The sequence below is a fragment of the Mustela nivalis genome (assembly GCF_964662115.1).
Source record: "Mustela nivalis genome assembly, chromosome: 10".
In the NCBI taxonomy this organism is placed as follows: domain Eukaryota; kingdom Metazoa; phylum Chordata; class Mammalia; order Carnivora; family Mustelidae; genus Mustela; species Mustela nivalis.
In genome coordinates this window covers 82,541,132-82,558,754 of record NC_139029.1, presented here as the reverse complement: position 1 = coordinate 82,558,754, position 17,623 = coordinate 82,541,132, and the positions used below count along the sequence as shown (strand labels likewise).

General features: G+C 38.2%; 1 protein-coding gene across 1 annotated transcript in view; it reads right to left on the bottom strand.

Moving 5' to 3' along the window:
- Positions 1-11,601: 11,601 nt before the first annotated feature.
- PALMD (palmdelphin) overlaps positions 11,602-17,623 on the bottom strand; it is a 48,878-nt gene continuing 42,856 nt past the window's right edge. The window contains exons 7-8 of the mRNA XM_082686479.1: positions 16,431-17,522; positions 11,602-11,963 (exon numbers count right to left, since the gene is read on the bottom strand). Coding sequence (XP_082542605.1) covers positions 11,920-11,963; positions 16,431-17,522 — 1,136 coding nt within the window. The 3' untranslated portion in view covers positions 11,602-11,919. The remainder of the gene's footprint in view (positions 11,964-16,430; positions 17,523-17,623) is intronic.

The following is a 17,623-nucleotide window of genomic DNA, read 5'->3' as shown; positions in this document are numbered from 1 at the left end:
CTTAGACTGGTGAATGAAATAGCACCACACACTTGATTTTGGTTGTATTTTGGTCTGTTAGAAAAAACTTCTTCCCAAAATTTTAAAGAAAGAATATATATATCCAGAAATAAGGGTAAACATGATAAAGGGATGGAATATGATTGTAAAGATGAAAATTAAAAAAGATTCTAAAAATGGAATTGATAAGAAGTTGGTTGAAAAAAAAAGAAAAAGAGGAAAGAACGTGATCAGGCTAGAGACTAGAACAAAATCATGCACTAGATTTAGGGTATATTTTGATCTGTTAGAAGAAACTGTATCCCAAAATTTTAAAGAAAGAAAAACCTATACGTATACACAAAATAGGGTTAAATACAATGAAGGGATAGAATATGACTATTACAATGAAAAATTAAAAAGACTTTTAGGGGCACCTGGGTGGCTGAGTGGGTTAATGCCTCTGCCTTTGACTCAGGTCACAATCCCAGGGTCCTTGGATCAAGTCGCACATTGGACTCTGCTCAGCAGGGAGCCTGCTTCCCCCTCTCTCTATGCCTGCCTCTCTGCCTACTTGTGATCACTATCTGTCAAATAAATTAATAAAATCTTAAAAAAAGACTTTTTAAAACAGGTATTGATAAGATAAAATAGGTGAAAAACATTAAAATAAGAAAGAGGACAAAGTTTAAAAATAGAATAAGAAAAAATAAAATTAAAAAAATTTAACTTTGAAAGACTAAGGAATCATGGGAAAATAGCCATGAATTCTATGTGTTGCTTTCCCCTAGTTCTGAAGTTCATATTTCATATTTCATATTTCTGAGTGATCTATTTCTCAGAAATTGATTATTTCTCATACAATCAGTGATTGTCTTTCTCAGTGATTGGTCTTAGATAGATGTTCTTGCTAATCTTTTGGGGGGAGGGGCCTACTGCCATGATTCTCAAATGTCTTCGCTGGAGTTGCATCACACTTGTTGGCCTGAGGCGGAATTGCACTCTCTTCCCAGGGTCTAGGCTAAGTAATCTGCTCATGATAGCTCTCTGTGGCTTTTTGTTCCCTGAATGCTTTCCTTAGGCTTTGGAGGTTGGAAATGACAATGGCAGCCTCCTAATCTCCACATGGAGGAGCCAAGAGGTTGGCACTGCACTCCTCAGTGCGCCCTTGGAGAAAAGAAGTCAGTCCCTCCCAACTCCCTGGTCTCCGGCTGTGCTCCAAGCTCACCCAGCCTGTGACTGAGCATTTCCGTCTCTGGTGCACAGTCCCATTTGGAGTGTCCAAACCCAGCAGATTCCTGCCTCCAGAGAGGAAAGATAAGTCTCCCCACTTGTGGGGTCCCTGCTTGAAGAGCAGTGGCCCAACTGTACTGTGGATCACAGTCTAAAATAACCCTGAGCTGAGAGCCCATTCCTCAGCTCCATCTTTGCAGCTGGCTTCCTGGTTCCAATACTTGGGAGCTCTGCCACCCTCAGACACCCCCCGGTCTTTCTGTGACCCCAAGGGACCTGAGACCACACTGTCCCCATGAGGGCTCCACCCACCTGCTTAGCCTCTGGAGTGATGTCTCTCAGTGAAGCAGATTTCTAAAAGTTCTGATTTTGTGCTCTGTTGCTCTACTGCTTGCGTGGAGCCAGCCCCTCCACCCGCAGTCTATTTTCTCATAGGTCTCCTCGGATTCACTTCTCCACACATCCTACCTCCCAGAAAGTGGTTGCTTTTTTGTTCCTAGAATTGCTGCTCTAATTCTCTTTGATCTCTTGTTATGTTTGTAGCTGTTCAGAATGGTTCGATTCTATCTAGCTGAACTCCCAACTATATTTAGATTTCCTACTCTGCCATCTTGCCATCTTGCTCCTCCCTCAAAGAAAATTCCTTTTAAGGGGAAAATGAACCTTGGTATGTTTGGTTTTCAAATACATGAAGTTATGGGATTTCTAGTGCTGAGGCCAAGATATTTTAACTTTTTCTTTTCCCTGATTCACTGTTGGCACTATTTTGCTGTATCATCAGTTGATATACAGAGTTGTTAAAAAGTCTTTCTTATTTAGTCTTGATAGAGACACCATTTTATTAATACCAAATTATGATTTTTCTGCTTATGAATGGTTGATATCCACAGATTGAAAAGTGTTTATTCTTCACTCTTATCGTGATTCTTGTTTTTGTAATAAACAGTTTTTTAAAAACTTCCCTTAGTAGGAGTGATTATAAAATGAAATGTCTTTAGATTTTCAGCAGTGTTGCCCTCAGTGATCAAAATCATAAGTTTTCTTCCTAAAGATGATTTCCTCTATAAAATAAAAATAAGTGGTTGGGTTAGCATTCACAGGTGAGGTTATTTTTTGCTTTTATTATTTTCTCCTCTGTGGAAATGAATCTTAAGGGTGTAGGTAGCCTATGGCATAAGTTATCAAATAAATGAATCAAATTCACTTTAGTGCTTACTTGGTTTCAATCAGGATTTTGGCTGTAATGTGTGGGAAGTGATATTCATCCCTTCCACATCCTGCATCAGTCCAGGATGCAGTGGAAAAAGACAGTGCTGACTGGCAGTCAATGCCAACTAGGAAGCTCTAGGGGCACATGTAGCTTTTGGCTGAAATTTTATTTACCTCTATGTTCTGGTAAAGCAGGAGAAAATAAGAGGAACAAATGTCCTCGTTTAAGATAATCCATTATAGATGGAAATGAAAGCTAGGATTCTTCACTCTTCTCAGATTTGATTAGGATACACACTCTTCCTATCCATATCCTGCTTCTTTCCTCCTTGCGTAGTACCCAGGCTTGTCTGCACCCAGGTGCTGGATGGTCATGATGATGCCTGGAATGCCCATTGTGTTTCTCTCTTTCTAGCAAAAACTGGTTTATCAAGTTCTGTCTCAAGATCTTCCTTGTCCCTGGGGCCTCTCTGTTTCTCCCTTCCATGTAGGTCTCTCCTGACCATCCTTATAACTGGTGTGGTATTGGGCTAGGAGGCAGCTGATCCTTTCAATTAAAAAGGATTGGGAGTGCGGTGCCTGGGTGGCTTAGTTGCTTAAGAGCCTGCCTTCAGCTCAGGTCATGATCTCGAGGTCCTGGGACTGATCCTGTGGTGGACTCCCTGCTCAGTGGGTATTCTGCTTCTCCCTCTCCCTTGGCCCCCCTCCCACACTCCAACTCATGTGCTGTCTCTCTCAAATAAATAAAATCTTTGAAAAAATAAAAGTAAAAAGGACCAGGAATTTGGGAATGAAATTGGAAGATCTGTGTATGCATGTTTATATTATAAGCTGCCTGTCCTTGGGCAAATTAGTTATATATTCTCTGAACATGGCTCCTTCATCTATAAAGCCCACCTCACAGGGCAGTTATGAGGAATGAATGAAGTAATTCTAGCAAAAGGTGCTTTGTTCATGTTTTTGATGATGTTGGTGCTGTTTGATTACAGTGTTAAACTTTAGTCATTTTTACATATAAAACATGTATTTTTGTTTTATAAAAACTTTTGATTTTCACCTTCAAAACATTATGATCAGTGAAATGCCAGGCATAAATGGACAACCAGGGTGTGATTTTATTATTTGAAGTACCAAGACTTGTCAGATTCATGGAGAAGAAAGTAGAATGGTGATTACCAGGGGCTGAAGAGCAGAAGAGAATGTTTAAGAGAGTATCTGTTTGAGATATTGAAATAGTTCTGGAGATTGGTCATGGCTATGCTTGCATAATACTGAATGTATTTGATGCAATGAATTGTACACTTAAAAATGGTTAAAATGGTAAACATTGTGTTATGTATATTTTTAACACAATAAAAAAGCAAAACAAAATAAGAAATTTGGTGTTCATAGCAGCACTAGTCACAATAGCCAAATGGTGGAGAGAATGCTATAAAAAAAGAGAATGTTAGAAAAAAAAAAAGAAAGAGAATATCATCAGCCATAGAAAGGAATAAGGTACTACTACATGTTATAATGTGGATAAACCTTCAAAATATCATACTAAGTGAAAGAAGTCAGATGTAAAAGGTCACATATCGTGATCCCACTTGTATGAAATATCCAAAATAAGTAAATTCATAGAGACAGCAGAGGGTGGGGGAGGAGGGAATGAGTAATTGCATATCGGGAATAATATTTTATTTTGGAGTGACAAAAATGTTTTGGAGATAGAGGTGATAGTTTTTTTTTTTTTTTTTTTAAAGATTTTATTTATTTATTTCACAGAGAGAGAGAGAGAGAGATCACAAGCAGGCAGAAAGGCAGGCAGAGAGAGAGAGAGAGGGAAGCAGGCAGAGAGAGAGAAGGAAGCAGGCTCCCCGCTGAGCAGAGAGCCCGATGCGGGGCTCGATCCCAGGACCCTGAGATCATGACCTGAGCTGAAGGCAGAGGCTTAACCCACTGAGCCACCCAGGCGCCCCTAGAGGTGATAGTTGTACAACATTGTGAATGTGAGAAATGCCACTAAATTGTCCACTATAAAATGGTTATTTTATGTTGTTTGACTATCACCTCAGTGAAACAAATACTTACGATGTTACTGCTTTTGGATTATACATTTGGGTGGAAAGATCTAGGGGTTTTGCTGGCCCTAAACTTGGTTTCAGCTTCATTATTTCATTATCAGAGAAGTTAATGTAATTTTATTTTATGCCTGGTTATATTCCCCTAGTTTAGGGGAGAAAAGTTCCTAGGACATACCTTTAGAAGTATATATGCTTCATATGATGTCTTACTCGTGTGTAAAAGAAATTGTTACTGTACTCTGGGTTTTCTGTAAGGACCTAAACACATTTTCTGATTTGTAATCAGATTCTTGGTACAAGAATTTCCTGAACCCATACACTTTAAACATGTACTGCCAATAATGGCTGATAATGCCGATAATGGCTGAGTGAGATCCTGCCAAACGAACTCTCCTCCAGAAAACTAGTATAAACTTCAATAGAGTATCTACTTGAAGGTCCCAGGAATGAACAGAAGTAGGAGGATGCTGGTGACAAGTCAACAGCCGGAGAAGGCAAATGGTTTAGGGTGCCCTGTTTTCAAAATTTTTAAGTTCTGGGGAGTTGTAATCAATGGTGTGTGATGCTGGGTGGTGGGGGACCTACAGTGCTTCTGGCATAGGAAACCAGAAGACTGATGGCTGGGACAACTCCCATTGTCAGGGGGGGGGGGTAAGGTGATTGGAAAGAAAACACGATAGAGGGGATCCCAATTCTTATTTACCCAAAGCTCTGGTTGACCCTTGGATATGTTCACATGTGTGAAGCAAACAAAGAAGTTTAGAGCAAAGAAAAAAAGTTGACCTGAAATTGGAGCTGTAACACAAGAAACAGAGTTAGCCTTCTAATCCAGTTAATTGGAAAAGTTAACTGCTTCATTTCCAAAGAAACATCATTCATTGGAGAAAGATAAGAGAATCCAGTGTTTTTTTAAGAAGATATATTTGAGAGAGAGAGAAAACGTGTGTGAGGGGGCAGAGTCAGAGGGAGAGGGAGAAGGAGAGAAGCAGACTCACCTCTCAGCATAGAGCCCACATGGGGCTCGATCCCATGATCCATGAGATCACAACCTGAGCTGAAACCATGAGTCATATGCTTAGCTGACTGAGCCACCCAGGTGCCCTGAGAATCTGGTATTTTCTTTTTTCTTTTCTTTTTTTTTTTTTTTTAAGATTTTATTTATTTATTTGTCAGAGAGAGAGAGAGTGAGAGCGAGCACAGGCAGACAGAGTGGAAGGCAGAGTCAGAGGGAGAAGCAGGCTCCCTGCGGAGCAAGGAGCCCGATGTGGGACTCGATCCCAGGACGCTGGGATCATGACCTGAGCCGAAGGCAGCTGCTTAACCAACTGAGCCACCCAGGCATCCCTCTGGTATTTTCATAATGTAATATTTTATGCTGTACAGGTGATAATCCAAAATTACCTAATATAAGAAGAACCAGGAAATTCTGACCCATTCTTCAAAGTAAAGATTGGCTAACTTTTTTGCTAAAGGGCTTGATAGCTAATATTTTAGGCTTTGTAGACTACATATGGTCTCTGTAGAATACACATATGTGGGTTTTTTTTTTTTTCACCAATCCTTCAAAAATTTGAGAAAGCATTTTTAGCTCGTGGGCCATACAAAAACATACACAAAAGAGGGTGTGGGATGGATTTGCCCTATGGGCTATAGTTTTTCAACCCATGCTTTAAAGAAAGAATAATCAATCAAAACTAATCTTTGAGATTTCTTAGATGATTAGATTAAAGAGATAAAGATTTCTCAGCATCTATTATAACTATTCTCAATGATGTAAAAGAATATATGCTTTCTATAAATAAAAAAGAGGCATATAAATAGAAACAATACAAAAGAATCATATAGAAATTGGAGAGCTGAAAAAATAAAATCATTTGAAAAATTCCCTGGAGGGAATTAATATCAGAATGGAGACAGAAAAAAAGAACCCATGAACTTGAAGACAGATCAATGGATATTGTCTAATCTTTTAAGAGAAGAAGGAAAAAAATTTGGAAAACAATTGAACAGGAGTCTCAGTGACTTGTTAAATAACATATTTAGGTGTTATTTAAGAAGGAGAGGAAAATCTGAGGAGAAAATGAACAGAAAATTCCCAAATTTGCTAAAAAGCTTAACTTTACTGACTCATGAAATAGGAAAACAACTTAAACAAGCAAACAAGCAACAAAATTATACACACACACACACACACACACACACACACACATAAAGACAGTCATGTTTTAAAAATCATAGTCAAGCTTTTGAAAGTAAAAAAAAACGATAAAAAGGAGGAATTATATACAGAGAAATAATGATTTAATATCTGACTTCTTGTAGGAATATGTAGAGGCCAGAGAAAGTGGAATAACATCTTTAAAGTGCTGAAAAGAATCATCAAGAATTCTATCTAGAAAAGAAAAAAAATCCTTCAAGAATGAGGGCAGTATGGGGGGGTCTGGGTGGCTCATTCAGTGGTTAAGTGTGTGCCTTTAGCTCAGGTCATGATCCCAGAGCCCTGGGATGGAGCCCAACACTGGTTTCCCTGCTCAGTGGAGAGCCTGCTTTTCCCTCTCCTTCTGCCCAACCCTCCTCCCCCCACCCTGCTTGTGCTTGTGCTCTCTCTCTCTTTACCTGTCTATCTCAAATAAATAAATAAATAAATAAATAAATAAAATATCTTTTTAAAAAAAGAATGAGGGCAAAATGGTGACATTTTTGGGTGAAAGACATCTAAGAGAATTTGTTGCTAATACATATGAACTATAAGAGAAATGCAAAAGGAAGTTTTGCAGTCTAAAGAGAAGTGATACTCAATGGGAGCATGGATGGAATGAGGAGCCCTCAAAATGATAAACAATTGTAAATATAAAATCTTTTTTGGATTTTTCCCATTTCAATTCTTTATAATAAATATGTCTGTTTAAAACAAGTAAATAAAAAAGCCTACATTTTTTCATGGGACTTATAATATAGGTGAATGTACTACATACAACAATTTAGTATTAAGGATGGGAAGGGATAATGGACCTAAATAGTTGCAAAATGTTTGCATTTTATTTAAAGTTACAGTCTTAGTTCTCAGTAACTTCTAATGTAAAAATTAAGAATGTATGTTGTAATTCCTAGAGAAAAAAATAAGACTTATATAAAAAAGCCAAAAGAAGAATTAACATGGAATTCTAAAATTATTTAAATAACTTTGAAAGGCAAGAAAGGAAAAATAAAGGAAGAAAAGCAGAAGGGATAGAGAACAAATAATTAAATGGTAGGCCAAAACTCAACCATATTATTATTACATTAAGCATTAGTGGATTAAATACTCTAATTAAAGGTCAGAGAATGTCAGACTGATTTAAAATAAAAGGGAAAACTCATTATGTGACTTAAATATAGTCAGATAGTTTGAAAGCGAATGAAAAAAGGCATACCATGAAATATTAAGCACAAGAAGGGTGCAATGTCTGTATTTATGGTAGATAACTTCATTCCCGCCCGAGAGTATTATCAGGGATAAAAGGAGACCTTTCTTAATGACTAAAGCATTCATTTATCAAGAATACATTGCAGTCATAAATATGTATGTTCCTACCAGCAGACTTCAAAATGCATGAAGAAAAAGTAGACAGAATTAAAGAGAAGCACTCATTCATAATATAAAACACACAAAAAATATGAAATAAAAGGGAATTTCTCAATGTTAAAGTTATCTGAGAAACACTATAGCTAACATCATACTCAATGGTGAATGACTAAACACTTTCCTTCTAAGATCAGGAATAAAAAAAGACAAACACATTAGCCATTTTGCATCTCCATAGTATTGGAGGCTTAAGCAAGGGCAATCAGGCAAGAAAAAGATATAAAAGGTATCCATATTGTAAAGGAAGAAGTAAAACTATCACTTTTTATGGACGAATAATCTCATATATAGAAAATTCTAAGGAGGGGCACCTGGGTGGCTTAGTGGGTTAAGCCTCTGCCTTCAGCTCAGGTCATGATTCCAGAGTCCTGGGATCCAGCCCCACATCAGGCTCAGCAGGGAGCCTGCTTCCCCCTCTCTCTCTGCCTGCCTCTCTGCCTACTTGTGATCTCTGTCTGTCAAATAAATAAATAAAATCTTTAAGAAAAAAAAAAAGAAAGAAAATTCTAAGGAATCCAGTAACTACTAGAACAAATGAATTCAAGAAGGTTGCAGTTGCAGGATGCCAAGTTAATGTATAAAAATCAATTGCATTTCCAAACACAAGTGATGAACAATCTGAAAGTGAAATTAAGGAGACAATTCCATTTACAATAGTATCAAAAAGAATATAATAGGAATAAATCCCAGTAAATGCAAGACTGTTAAATTGAAATCTGCAAAACATTGTTGAAAGAAACTAAAGATATGATGAAATGGAAAGATACTTCATATTGAAAACATTTATGGGCATACATAAAAGGCATACAGGAGCCACCTTAAATGGCCCAAACTGAAAAAAAAATTTGAGCAGCAAATTGTGTTGATTTAGATGATAACTCAAGTGTAAAGTAAACATTCATGAGTCCATATTGATTTAATGATTGAAAAAATAAATAAGGAAAATAAGCAAATCTCTCATGCAGAGGAATTTGAAATAATTTATATAGGTACTCTGCTTTCAGGGAAAAGGAGCCTAACTCCCTACTCCCTTAAGCGTAGGCTGTATATGGTGATTTCCTTCCAAAGCCTACAGTTGGAAGGGGATAAAATAATAATTTTACAATGGAGCAACCTGACAAACACATTAGCCAGGAGACCAAGGTCAACATCACCAGTAATAAGTTGTTGATATTATGTACCCTTGATATGATGCAATGAAAATGTCACTTTACCTCTGACAATTTGTAACAGAGGGACATCCTATAAATATCTGACCAGTAATTTTCAAATCTTCAAGCTTATCAAAAACAGGAAAAATCTAAGAGGAGCATAAGTAGACATGAGAAATAAAAGTAATGTTTTCTGTGTGGGATCCTGGGACAACAACAAAAAAGGATATTAGGTAAAAACTAAAGAAATTTGCATAAACTATGGGACTTAGTAATGTATCATTACTAGTTCACTTGATTATAACAAGTGTACCACACTAATAAAGAAATTAGTCATAGGGGAAACTGGGTGTGCAGTATATGGAAACTCTGTATTATCTTCTCAATCTGTTAATCTAAAAAAAAAAAAAACTCCAAAATTGTTCTTAAAAGTAATGTCTAATGTAATTATCTGTGGATACAATGATTCTTAAGAGTGTGTGTCTCCTCTTTTTGGGGAGAGGGTGAAGTCTTTGTATAAAAGATAGCAGTATCTTATTAGATGGAAGCAGAGTTTTTCAGTTTCTCGAATAGTAAAATGTGTGTGGAAGGATAAATGTGGAAGATGGGTTAGAAAAATGGGTGGACTATGGTAGTTTAATGCTTCATCTTTATCTTCATCGTTTAATGCTTCATCGCCAAATGCACCCTTTGTCCTGTTTCATGATCTTGACCCTGTAAACAGCTCTCCTTTGCCTATTGATGCAACGTTAGGTTTTGCCGATAGAGGGTGCTGGAGGGACGCTGTGAGGCAAGAGCCGCAAGAAGGCACCTCACTTCCGTTTTCTGGTTTTCCTTTCTTCACTGAGCACAGGAATCAGTGAATTGGTGTGTGGGATAATACAGTTTCACTTCGGGAAGACTGGGTGGCTTGGTCGGTTAAGCCGCTGCCTTTGGCTCAGGTCTGGGATGGAGTCCTGCATGGGGCTCCTTGCTGGGTGGGGAGCCTGCTTCTCCTTCTGCCTGCTCTGTCTGCGGCTCCCCCTGCTTGTGCTCTCTCTCTGACAAATAAATAAATAAAATCTTAAAAAACAAAACAAAAACCAAAAACTTAAAACAAAACAAAACAAAGCAACTTTCACTTCGGCCTCCCTGACTGGCCTTCCCCCGCTTCCACCCCAGGGCAGACCACATCTTTTCTTTCCCGAACCATTCATTTATCGATCACTTACTAGGTGCCAGGCAGTGTTCTAGTAAACATTTGTGTACACACAATCAAAACTAAAAGCCAATGCTTTAATCACAAGGATGGCAGAGCTACAAAAGAATTTGCAATTTTGATGAGTCACTTATGCTAAAGTCAGAGCCATGAAAGGGAAGGAGTGGGACCACTGGACCTGGGGTAGGGGAATTTGTGTCAAAGTGTCTCTGAAATTTGAACCTCCAGATTTCCCGGATTTCAGGCCAGCAGAGAGAGGAGCTCTCTCATGCTAGAGAACAGCTGCCCCATGCAAACAATTCACCTGAGGTCGATGCTTGGCAGGGTTAAGCTTGTTCTCATCAGGATCTGCTTCTTTGACCTCTCATTGCCTTCGCACCAGTAACCGAGGTAAGGTCTCATTATAGTTTCACCAGAGAAATTCAGTTTCTGCCCTGAGAGGAAACAGACTATTCACTGAAGGACTTGCGGTTTCTGTGTAATATGCACTGGCATGATCCAGGGGAAGGTGTGTGAGGATGGATTTTGAGAGTGTTGGGTGGAGGACAGTACAATAAGGTAGAGTAGGAGAGAACTGGCATGGGACTATTCTTCAAATCGGGATTTAACATCTTGGCAAGAACACTTAGGAATGAGATGCTGTATGCATTCCTACTAAATTTTAATATTAGGCTTCTAACATGTTTATAAGGATTGGTCAAACATAGACTAGATTTGTATTCTTTGAGAATATGGGAAGTTCTCCATCTAATAGCCTTAGGTCATAATCAGTCATTGCACCATGGAGTTCACACTGAACCAAATGAAAGAAAAGATAATATTTCAAGAAGAATCAATGTGTCAGTTATTATGGACAAAAGTCATGAACACTATCAAGATACTACAAACCTAGGCCCAAAATATGAGGTTAATTATTGCATGCACCTTTGAAATGGATGCAGAATTTGAAGTCTCTAGCAAATAAACTGGTCCTTAGCAGGAGGGTGCAGTTGTCTTAATGCCTTGTAGATTTGGGAAACCATGTTTACTTGTTAGGGTGGAAGATGAATATTTCTGTGATGAGGTTGCAATGGCTTCCTATGATCTTTCAATCTTTGTATTAGCAAAACTACCATGTCAGTTAAGAGACTATAGTCAGGCTGTTTTAAATAACTTTATTCTTAAATTTAACACACTCTTATTAGAAATGCTTTGGTATCAATACAATAAAAATATGCTGGTTTCTCCCCCCGCACTGAATTGTGTCAAGTAACTGGAAAAGTTAAGCATTTGTTCTCCCTAGTTTTTTTGGGATTTTTTCACAAATGATGACTACTGCTTATTCACATGGCTTAATATGGCTATAATTATAATTTTTGGAGTCTCAGGAAAAAAGAAACAAAATACCGAGAAGAGAAGTTGGCAAACATTTCTTAGTTTCTTCTTCAAAGGATGTTTAGGTAGATGATGATACACATCTCAGATAACTTTTTTCCCCAGTTTCGCCATTCTCATCCTTAAAGCTGAAAATTTAAAAAACAATAGAGAGTTATAAAAGGAGAGCTTTAGTTTTCACTCTAAATGACCATTTCATAGAATGCAGGAAAGTTTGAAACATACCTCAGATGATTTTATCCAACAATGTGAGCATTGTTTTAGTAGCACAAAAAGATAGTAGAAATAATAAGCTATGGTTAACTAGGGCTGAAGCAGGTTCAGAACTAGAAGGAACCTATTTCTATAAAGATTAGAAAAATTAGTAGGGTAAACACAGCATAAGTTGAGTAAGTATAGGATTAGTGGGCAATTGTACTATTAGCCTTAGACACATTCCTATACATCAATGACCATGTTCTGTTCCTATTTCTGAGCTATGCACTACTAAAAATAAAAAAGTCATTGACATAAACTTTAATTCATGGTTATAATTTAAGTCATCAAACTTGGTTATCCTGGGGGCTCCAACCTTGGATATAGAATGATAAAAACATTTTTCTTTGTGAGTGAAAAAATGTGAACCCAGTTAATAAGAGCTGGAGTGATTATAAAACTATGTCTTCATCAGGTATACTTTCAAGTGACAATATATATTTTGAGCATATGCCACTGCTAATGATAAATATGATGTAAAAGCCATTTTTTAAAACATAGATTTAGAATTTGTAATACTCCTCCAATGTTCTGGTATCATGCCCTTAATACTTAGGGTATCAGTATAGCTGCCTGGGTCATGTTCCAAAAGTTGAAAGATGCTTTCAAGGCACTGATCATTGTATTCATGTGTAAATATGGCTCAAGAGCCAGCTGTTTAACTGATTGCAAGATTTCATTTAATGAAAAAAAATTTAAAAAAAGGGAAGGCTCTTTCCCTCATTTTCCAGCCATTTAATTAGTTGTCTATTAACAAATGAAATGATCTCATCTCTGAGGTGCTCTTTTTCATAAATATGAGAAGGGATGGGGGATCCAATACTGTAACAAGACTATGATTATTTGTTGCTGTTGTTGTTATTCTACTTATATGAAATATTTTCATTTAAATGAAGTCAAGGAGCATTCTTTCCTCTGGAATCTTATGGGGAATGGTCATTTCTAAGGTCAGGGTCAAGAATATTTCCTTGAACTTAGGACCAGCTGGGAGAACGTCCTTTACTCTGTAGCCAGGAGGATGGTCTCTGTTGCTGGGAGATGATGGATGGTGGAGCCTGAGGAGAGGACTATACTTCCACAGCAGGAGGTGAACTGAAGGCAAAAGGCAAGGCTTTACGTTTTCTACTCTTGGATTTTATGGACCTCCACCTTGGTCATGCCAAAAATGAGAGCGGGGGAAAGTCCATTTTAAGAGACTTTTTAAAGGTCTCTCTCTCTCTTTTTTTTTTTTAAAGATTTTATTTATTTATTTGACAGACAGAGATCACAAGCAGGCAGAGAGAGAGAGGAGGAAGCAGGCTCCCTGCTGAGCAGAGAGCCCGATGCGGGGCTTGATCCCAGGATCCTGGGATCATGACCCAAGCTGAAGGGAGAAACTTTAACCCACTGAGCCACCCTAGCGCCCCTTAAAGGTCTCCTTTAAGACAGTTATTCCTTACAGTTATTCCTCAATTTGAGATTCAGTAAATCAGGCACAGCCTTTGTGCTATAGACAATTCGTTGAAGTTCTTGAAGGACATCCTAGATGTGCACATCCTTGGGAGGAGGGTGTGCAGTAGCTCACTGTCCAACTTCTTAAGGGAAGAAAATGAATTCTAGGGTGTTAGAGTCTGCTATTTTTTTCTTTAGGCCTATGGCTGGTAGATGGTGTGAGTTTCAAGTAGAAGTTTGGGGCCTGAGCATGTTGGCAATAGGAAGGGGTGGCAGGTAAATAACCTGGGCCATCCGCTCTTCTTTATATTTCTGCTTTCTGCTCTTTTCTGATCTTCATCTCCTTCCCCGACAGCAATTCAGACACATAGTTTTGGCTGGTTGAACTTGGTGGAGGAGAGCTTGCCTCCTTACTCTCAGCATTCCTTGGCTCCCAATGATTGCCACAGGTTCGCAGTTTTAACACCAGTAGCATAGGAATCCCTCGGAGCTGAGGTTCCCTGCCTCTATCATCCTGAAATGCTGCAGATGTATCTAAGAGGGGGGAATAGAGCTAGAAGGAATACAAGAGTAGGTTGGTGAGGACTAACTACCAAAAAGCCAGCTGCCTATATGGTGGGCATAGTAGTAAAATCCCAGTAAAGCTTACTGGGACCACTCATTGGTGGCTGTGCCCAGCATTGACCTATACTTTAGAAAATGACCCTGTTACGTTTACATTAGCAGATGGACGTAACTCTGCTGAATTTTCTTGTCATGTCTGAACCTGTTCAAAGGTTTTGATTAAGACATATGGACTTCCACTTTTCAACCTCTTTCTTCCTTTTTTGTGCTCTTTTCCTAGTTCAAAATTGCTGTTATATAAGACTTTCATAACAACATTTACTCTAAGAGACTTATTATGCCTACCAAGAATATTTTAGCAGGGGGCCTAAAGCTTGGATGAAGGAATTTATTGAGATGATGGATTTTCAAGTATCAAAAAGCATTTTTGGGGTGCTGGGGGAGATGCTTAACCTACATGGTGCTTGTGGAATTGAACTGCACAGGTGGCTATCTGTTCTATGTATATGGATGCCTCCTGAGGCTGAGGGCATATGTCAATATGATACGCTTATTTAAAAACCCCTTAGAAAAATATCAGCTCTGTAATCCATGCACTGAATTTGAAAACAGGATTGTAAAACAATATCATGATGGAAGGCAAGGAATTTGGAGCATTCTGTTTGTAATATGCTTTGATTGATAGTACGGAACTTTGTATTGTTACTTGGTCTGGAAAAGGTCTTCCTGTTTTCATTATTTTAGTTCAGTGGCATGATTAGTGTTGTCTGGAAATGTTAGTCACTTCCTGTCTTTTTCTATGGGGTAAATGTGTTGACATGGGTAGGGGAGAAGGAATAAGGGCATTCGGTGGGAGGTGACTAACATCCAAGTTCAAAAATGGAAGGTTTTATGGTAGGTAATGTTACTGCTCTTGACCATAATCAGTGTGATTTTCTTTTCTAAGTCTACTGTGTTGTTGTTTTAAAAATGAATTTAAGATGCAAAATTTGATCAGCAAACAAAATTCATTCTCAAAACGGAGAGGAACATTTAGTTTTAGCAGGTTTTCATTGTGGGGACGCATCACTCAACTATGAGGAAGATAACCGTGCACTTGCCAAGAGGTTAGAAATTCCTCAGGTAATTATTTCAGTGTATGCCTAATTTAACTAACCAGAAGAATGGAAGAAGTCAATTTAATTATATTATTGGCAGCCCCAAATTGAGCTTATGGGTTGCAGAAGAAACCTTCCTGAACTGTGCAAGTACTTCCACACTTCTACAGAATTATCCAGTTCTGCTTGCTGAATTAGCTGAGTCTTGATATTTATTGCTATTTAACAAGAATCCTTCCATTAGATACACTTAAAATTTACCATCCCATCCATTCATCCAGAATCTGTATGTCTGGATAATTTATGTTGGTCTTTAGCTAAGGTTAAGTACAGCTATTATAATTGATTTTGTCAGAATGTTCTTTCTTTCTTTTCTTTTTTTTTTTTTTGTAAGTGAGGAGTAGAATACAATATCCAAGTGGTAATAAGGAACTTAAACCAATGAGCTATCACTTTTGTAGGAAAAAGTGTTATTTTCCATTTAATGCTAAACAAGCTAGATAGCTATAAAACTATAGAGAATGAAAAATATGAGTATGTAGAAAATGGAAAAAATTGCTAAGTTCAGGAAGACTATGGAAAGATAAATGTTACAGATAATTAAAATAAATTGACATTCTGTTTTAAAATGTAGAAAAATTAAGGAAATGAAGTTAGTTTAACTTTAATAAAGTCAGTTTACTTTTAAAGTAACTTTAAACTACTTTCATAGTTCAAACTATGAAAGTAGGGAGAAACAAGATATAGCAAAGTAATAAAATATCACATTGAAAATAGAATTTGCTTCTTATTTTTTTTCTTGCAAAATTAAGGCAACTTGTTAACTTAGGTAAGATGTTTAAATAACAAAAAGGTACAAACAATTAGCTGGCATCAGTTTCTGGTGGGAAAAGACGTGATGTAGATGATCCAACATATTAGTGATCCAAATACATTCACAAACAGTACCACACTGTGACAGAAGACAAATTTCAAGTTTCTAAGGTCAATCCATTGATTACTATTACTATTGCACTATCCAAATAAGACAACAGTTGTTTTTTTCATTTCTATCTTTCCAAGTGACTTAATCACTTTAGTTACAGTGACAATAATTCAGGTCATCATGAATTTAAAAAAACCCCAAACCCTTAGCTTGTATTAGTCTATGAGATGGTCAAAAAAGCTGAAAGCAAAAGGGTTTGTTAAGGCAAAAGGAAGGTTGTCACATGATTAAGCAGCAGTGGCAAGCCTTATCATTCTCATTACCTGTTAAGGATGGGTCCTCAGTCCCATCTCCAGCCATCTGAACGTCAAGTGGAGAATGAACTGGATTGCCCAAGCTTTCTTCTTGCTCTTTCCGGGATATGGAATTTTTGTGGGGAGATTTGTGGTTCGTGTTTTCGTAGGGATTAACTTCTGCTCTCTTTCTAGGAAGTGGTGTTGGTGTGGCAGGCTGGTAAACCTGGCTGTAGGGAGCTACGGGATGGTAAGATGGTTTCTCAGCGGCCCCTTCACCCTCCTCCTCATCATCAATCACAACCAGCTCGGCATGGATGATCCCGTCATACCCTGTCAGAAGCTTCTTTTCTTCTTCATTGTCTTCTGCCTGCTGATACCCCATGAAAATCATTGTCACAGGTTCTGAATCAGCCATATCAGAAGGCAGGGAATGAACGATATTATATCTAATATCTTCCTCATCCTCCTGGCAAGCAGGAGAAGAATCCTGGTGTTTTGACTTTCCAGCTAGGGCTTCACTGGGACTCAGTCTTGCCTCTGGAGAAGCCATATATTTGTCCTGGATCGTGTTGGATTCTTCCCAAGGAGTCATCAGCCTCCTTTGTAGAGTGTGGGGCATCTCCTCAACTCGTTGAGTCATTGATCGGGGTTGAGGTATGGGCCGAACCGGGCTGACATGATTGAAGCTGTTGCCCCTCCCCTCTGAAAGCCCATTGTCCAGATTGTTTACGGATTCATTCATATCATTACCCAGTCCGTTAGCTTTCATCTTTATCCTTTCTTGAAAGTTTGGTCCAGGAGTTACCTTCTCCCTCTGTGGAGTCGTAGGCCTGCAGAATGGATTGGCGTAGACAGGCTCATGATACTCTGTTGGGGATTTAGAGTTTCTCTCTGTGGCTTGTCTCAAAAGTTCCTCCACCTCAACTGGGGCCAGGCCATCGGTGCCATTGTACGTTGCACTGTGATTAGAGCTTACTGCATATACTGACTTTTGCCCATCGTCGTAAACTTTTATTCCTGTACCTTTAAAGTCATCTGAGGGGAGAGGTATTGAAGACAGGACTGTGCTTTCTCCAGTTTTCAAGTCTTTTTCAACTTTAATTTCCATGGCATACAAAGCTGTTGAGAGAGAAATTTGATCTCTGATGTAGTTAAAATTTTCTCTTCAAAAGTATAGCCTGCTTTCACAGTGTGTTTTTATGCTAAGTATACTCTTTGAT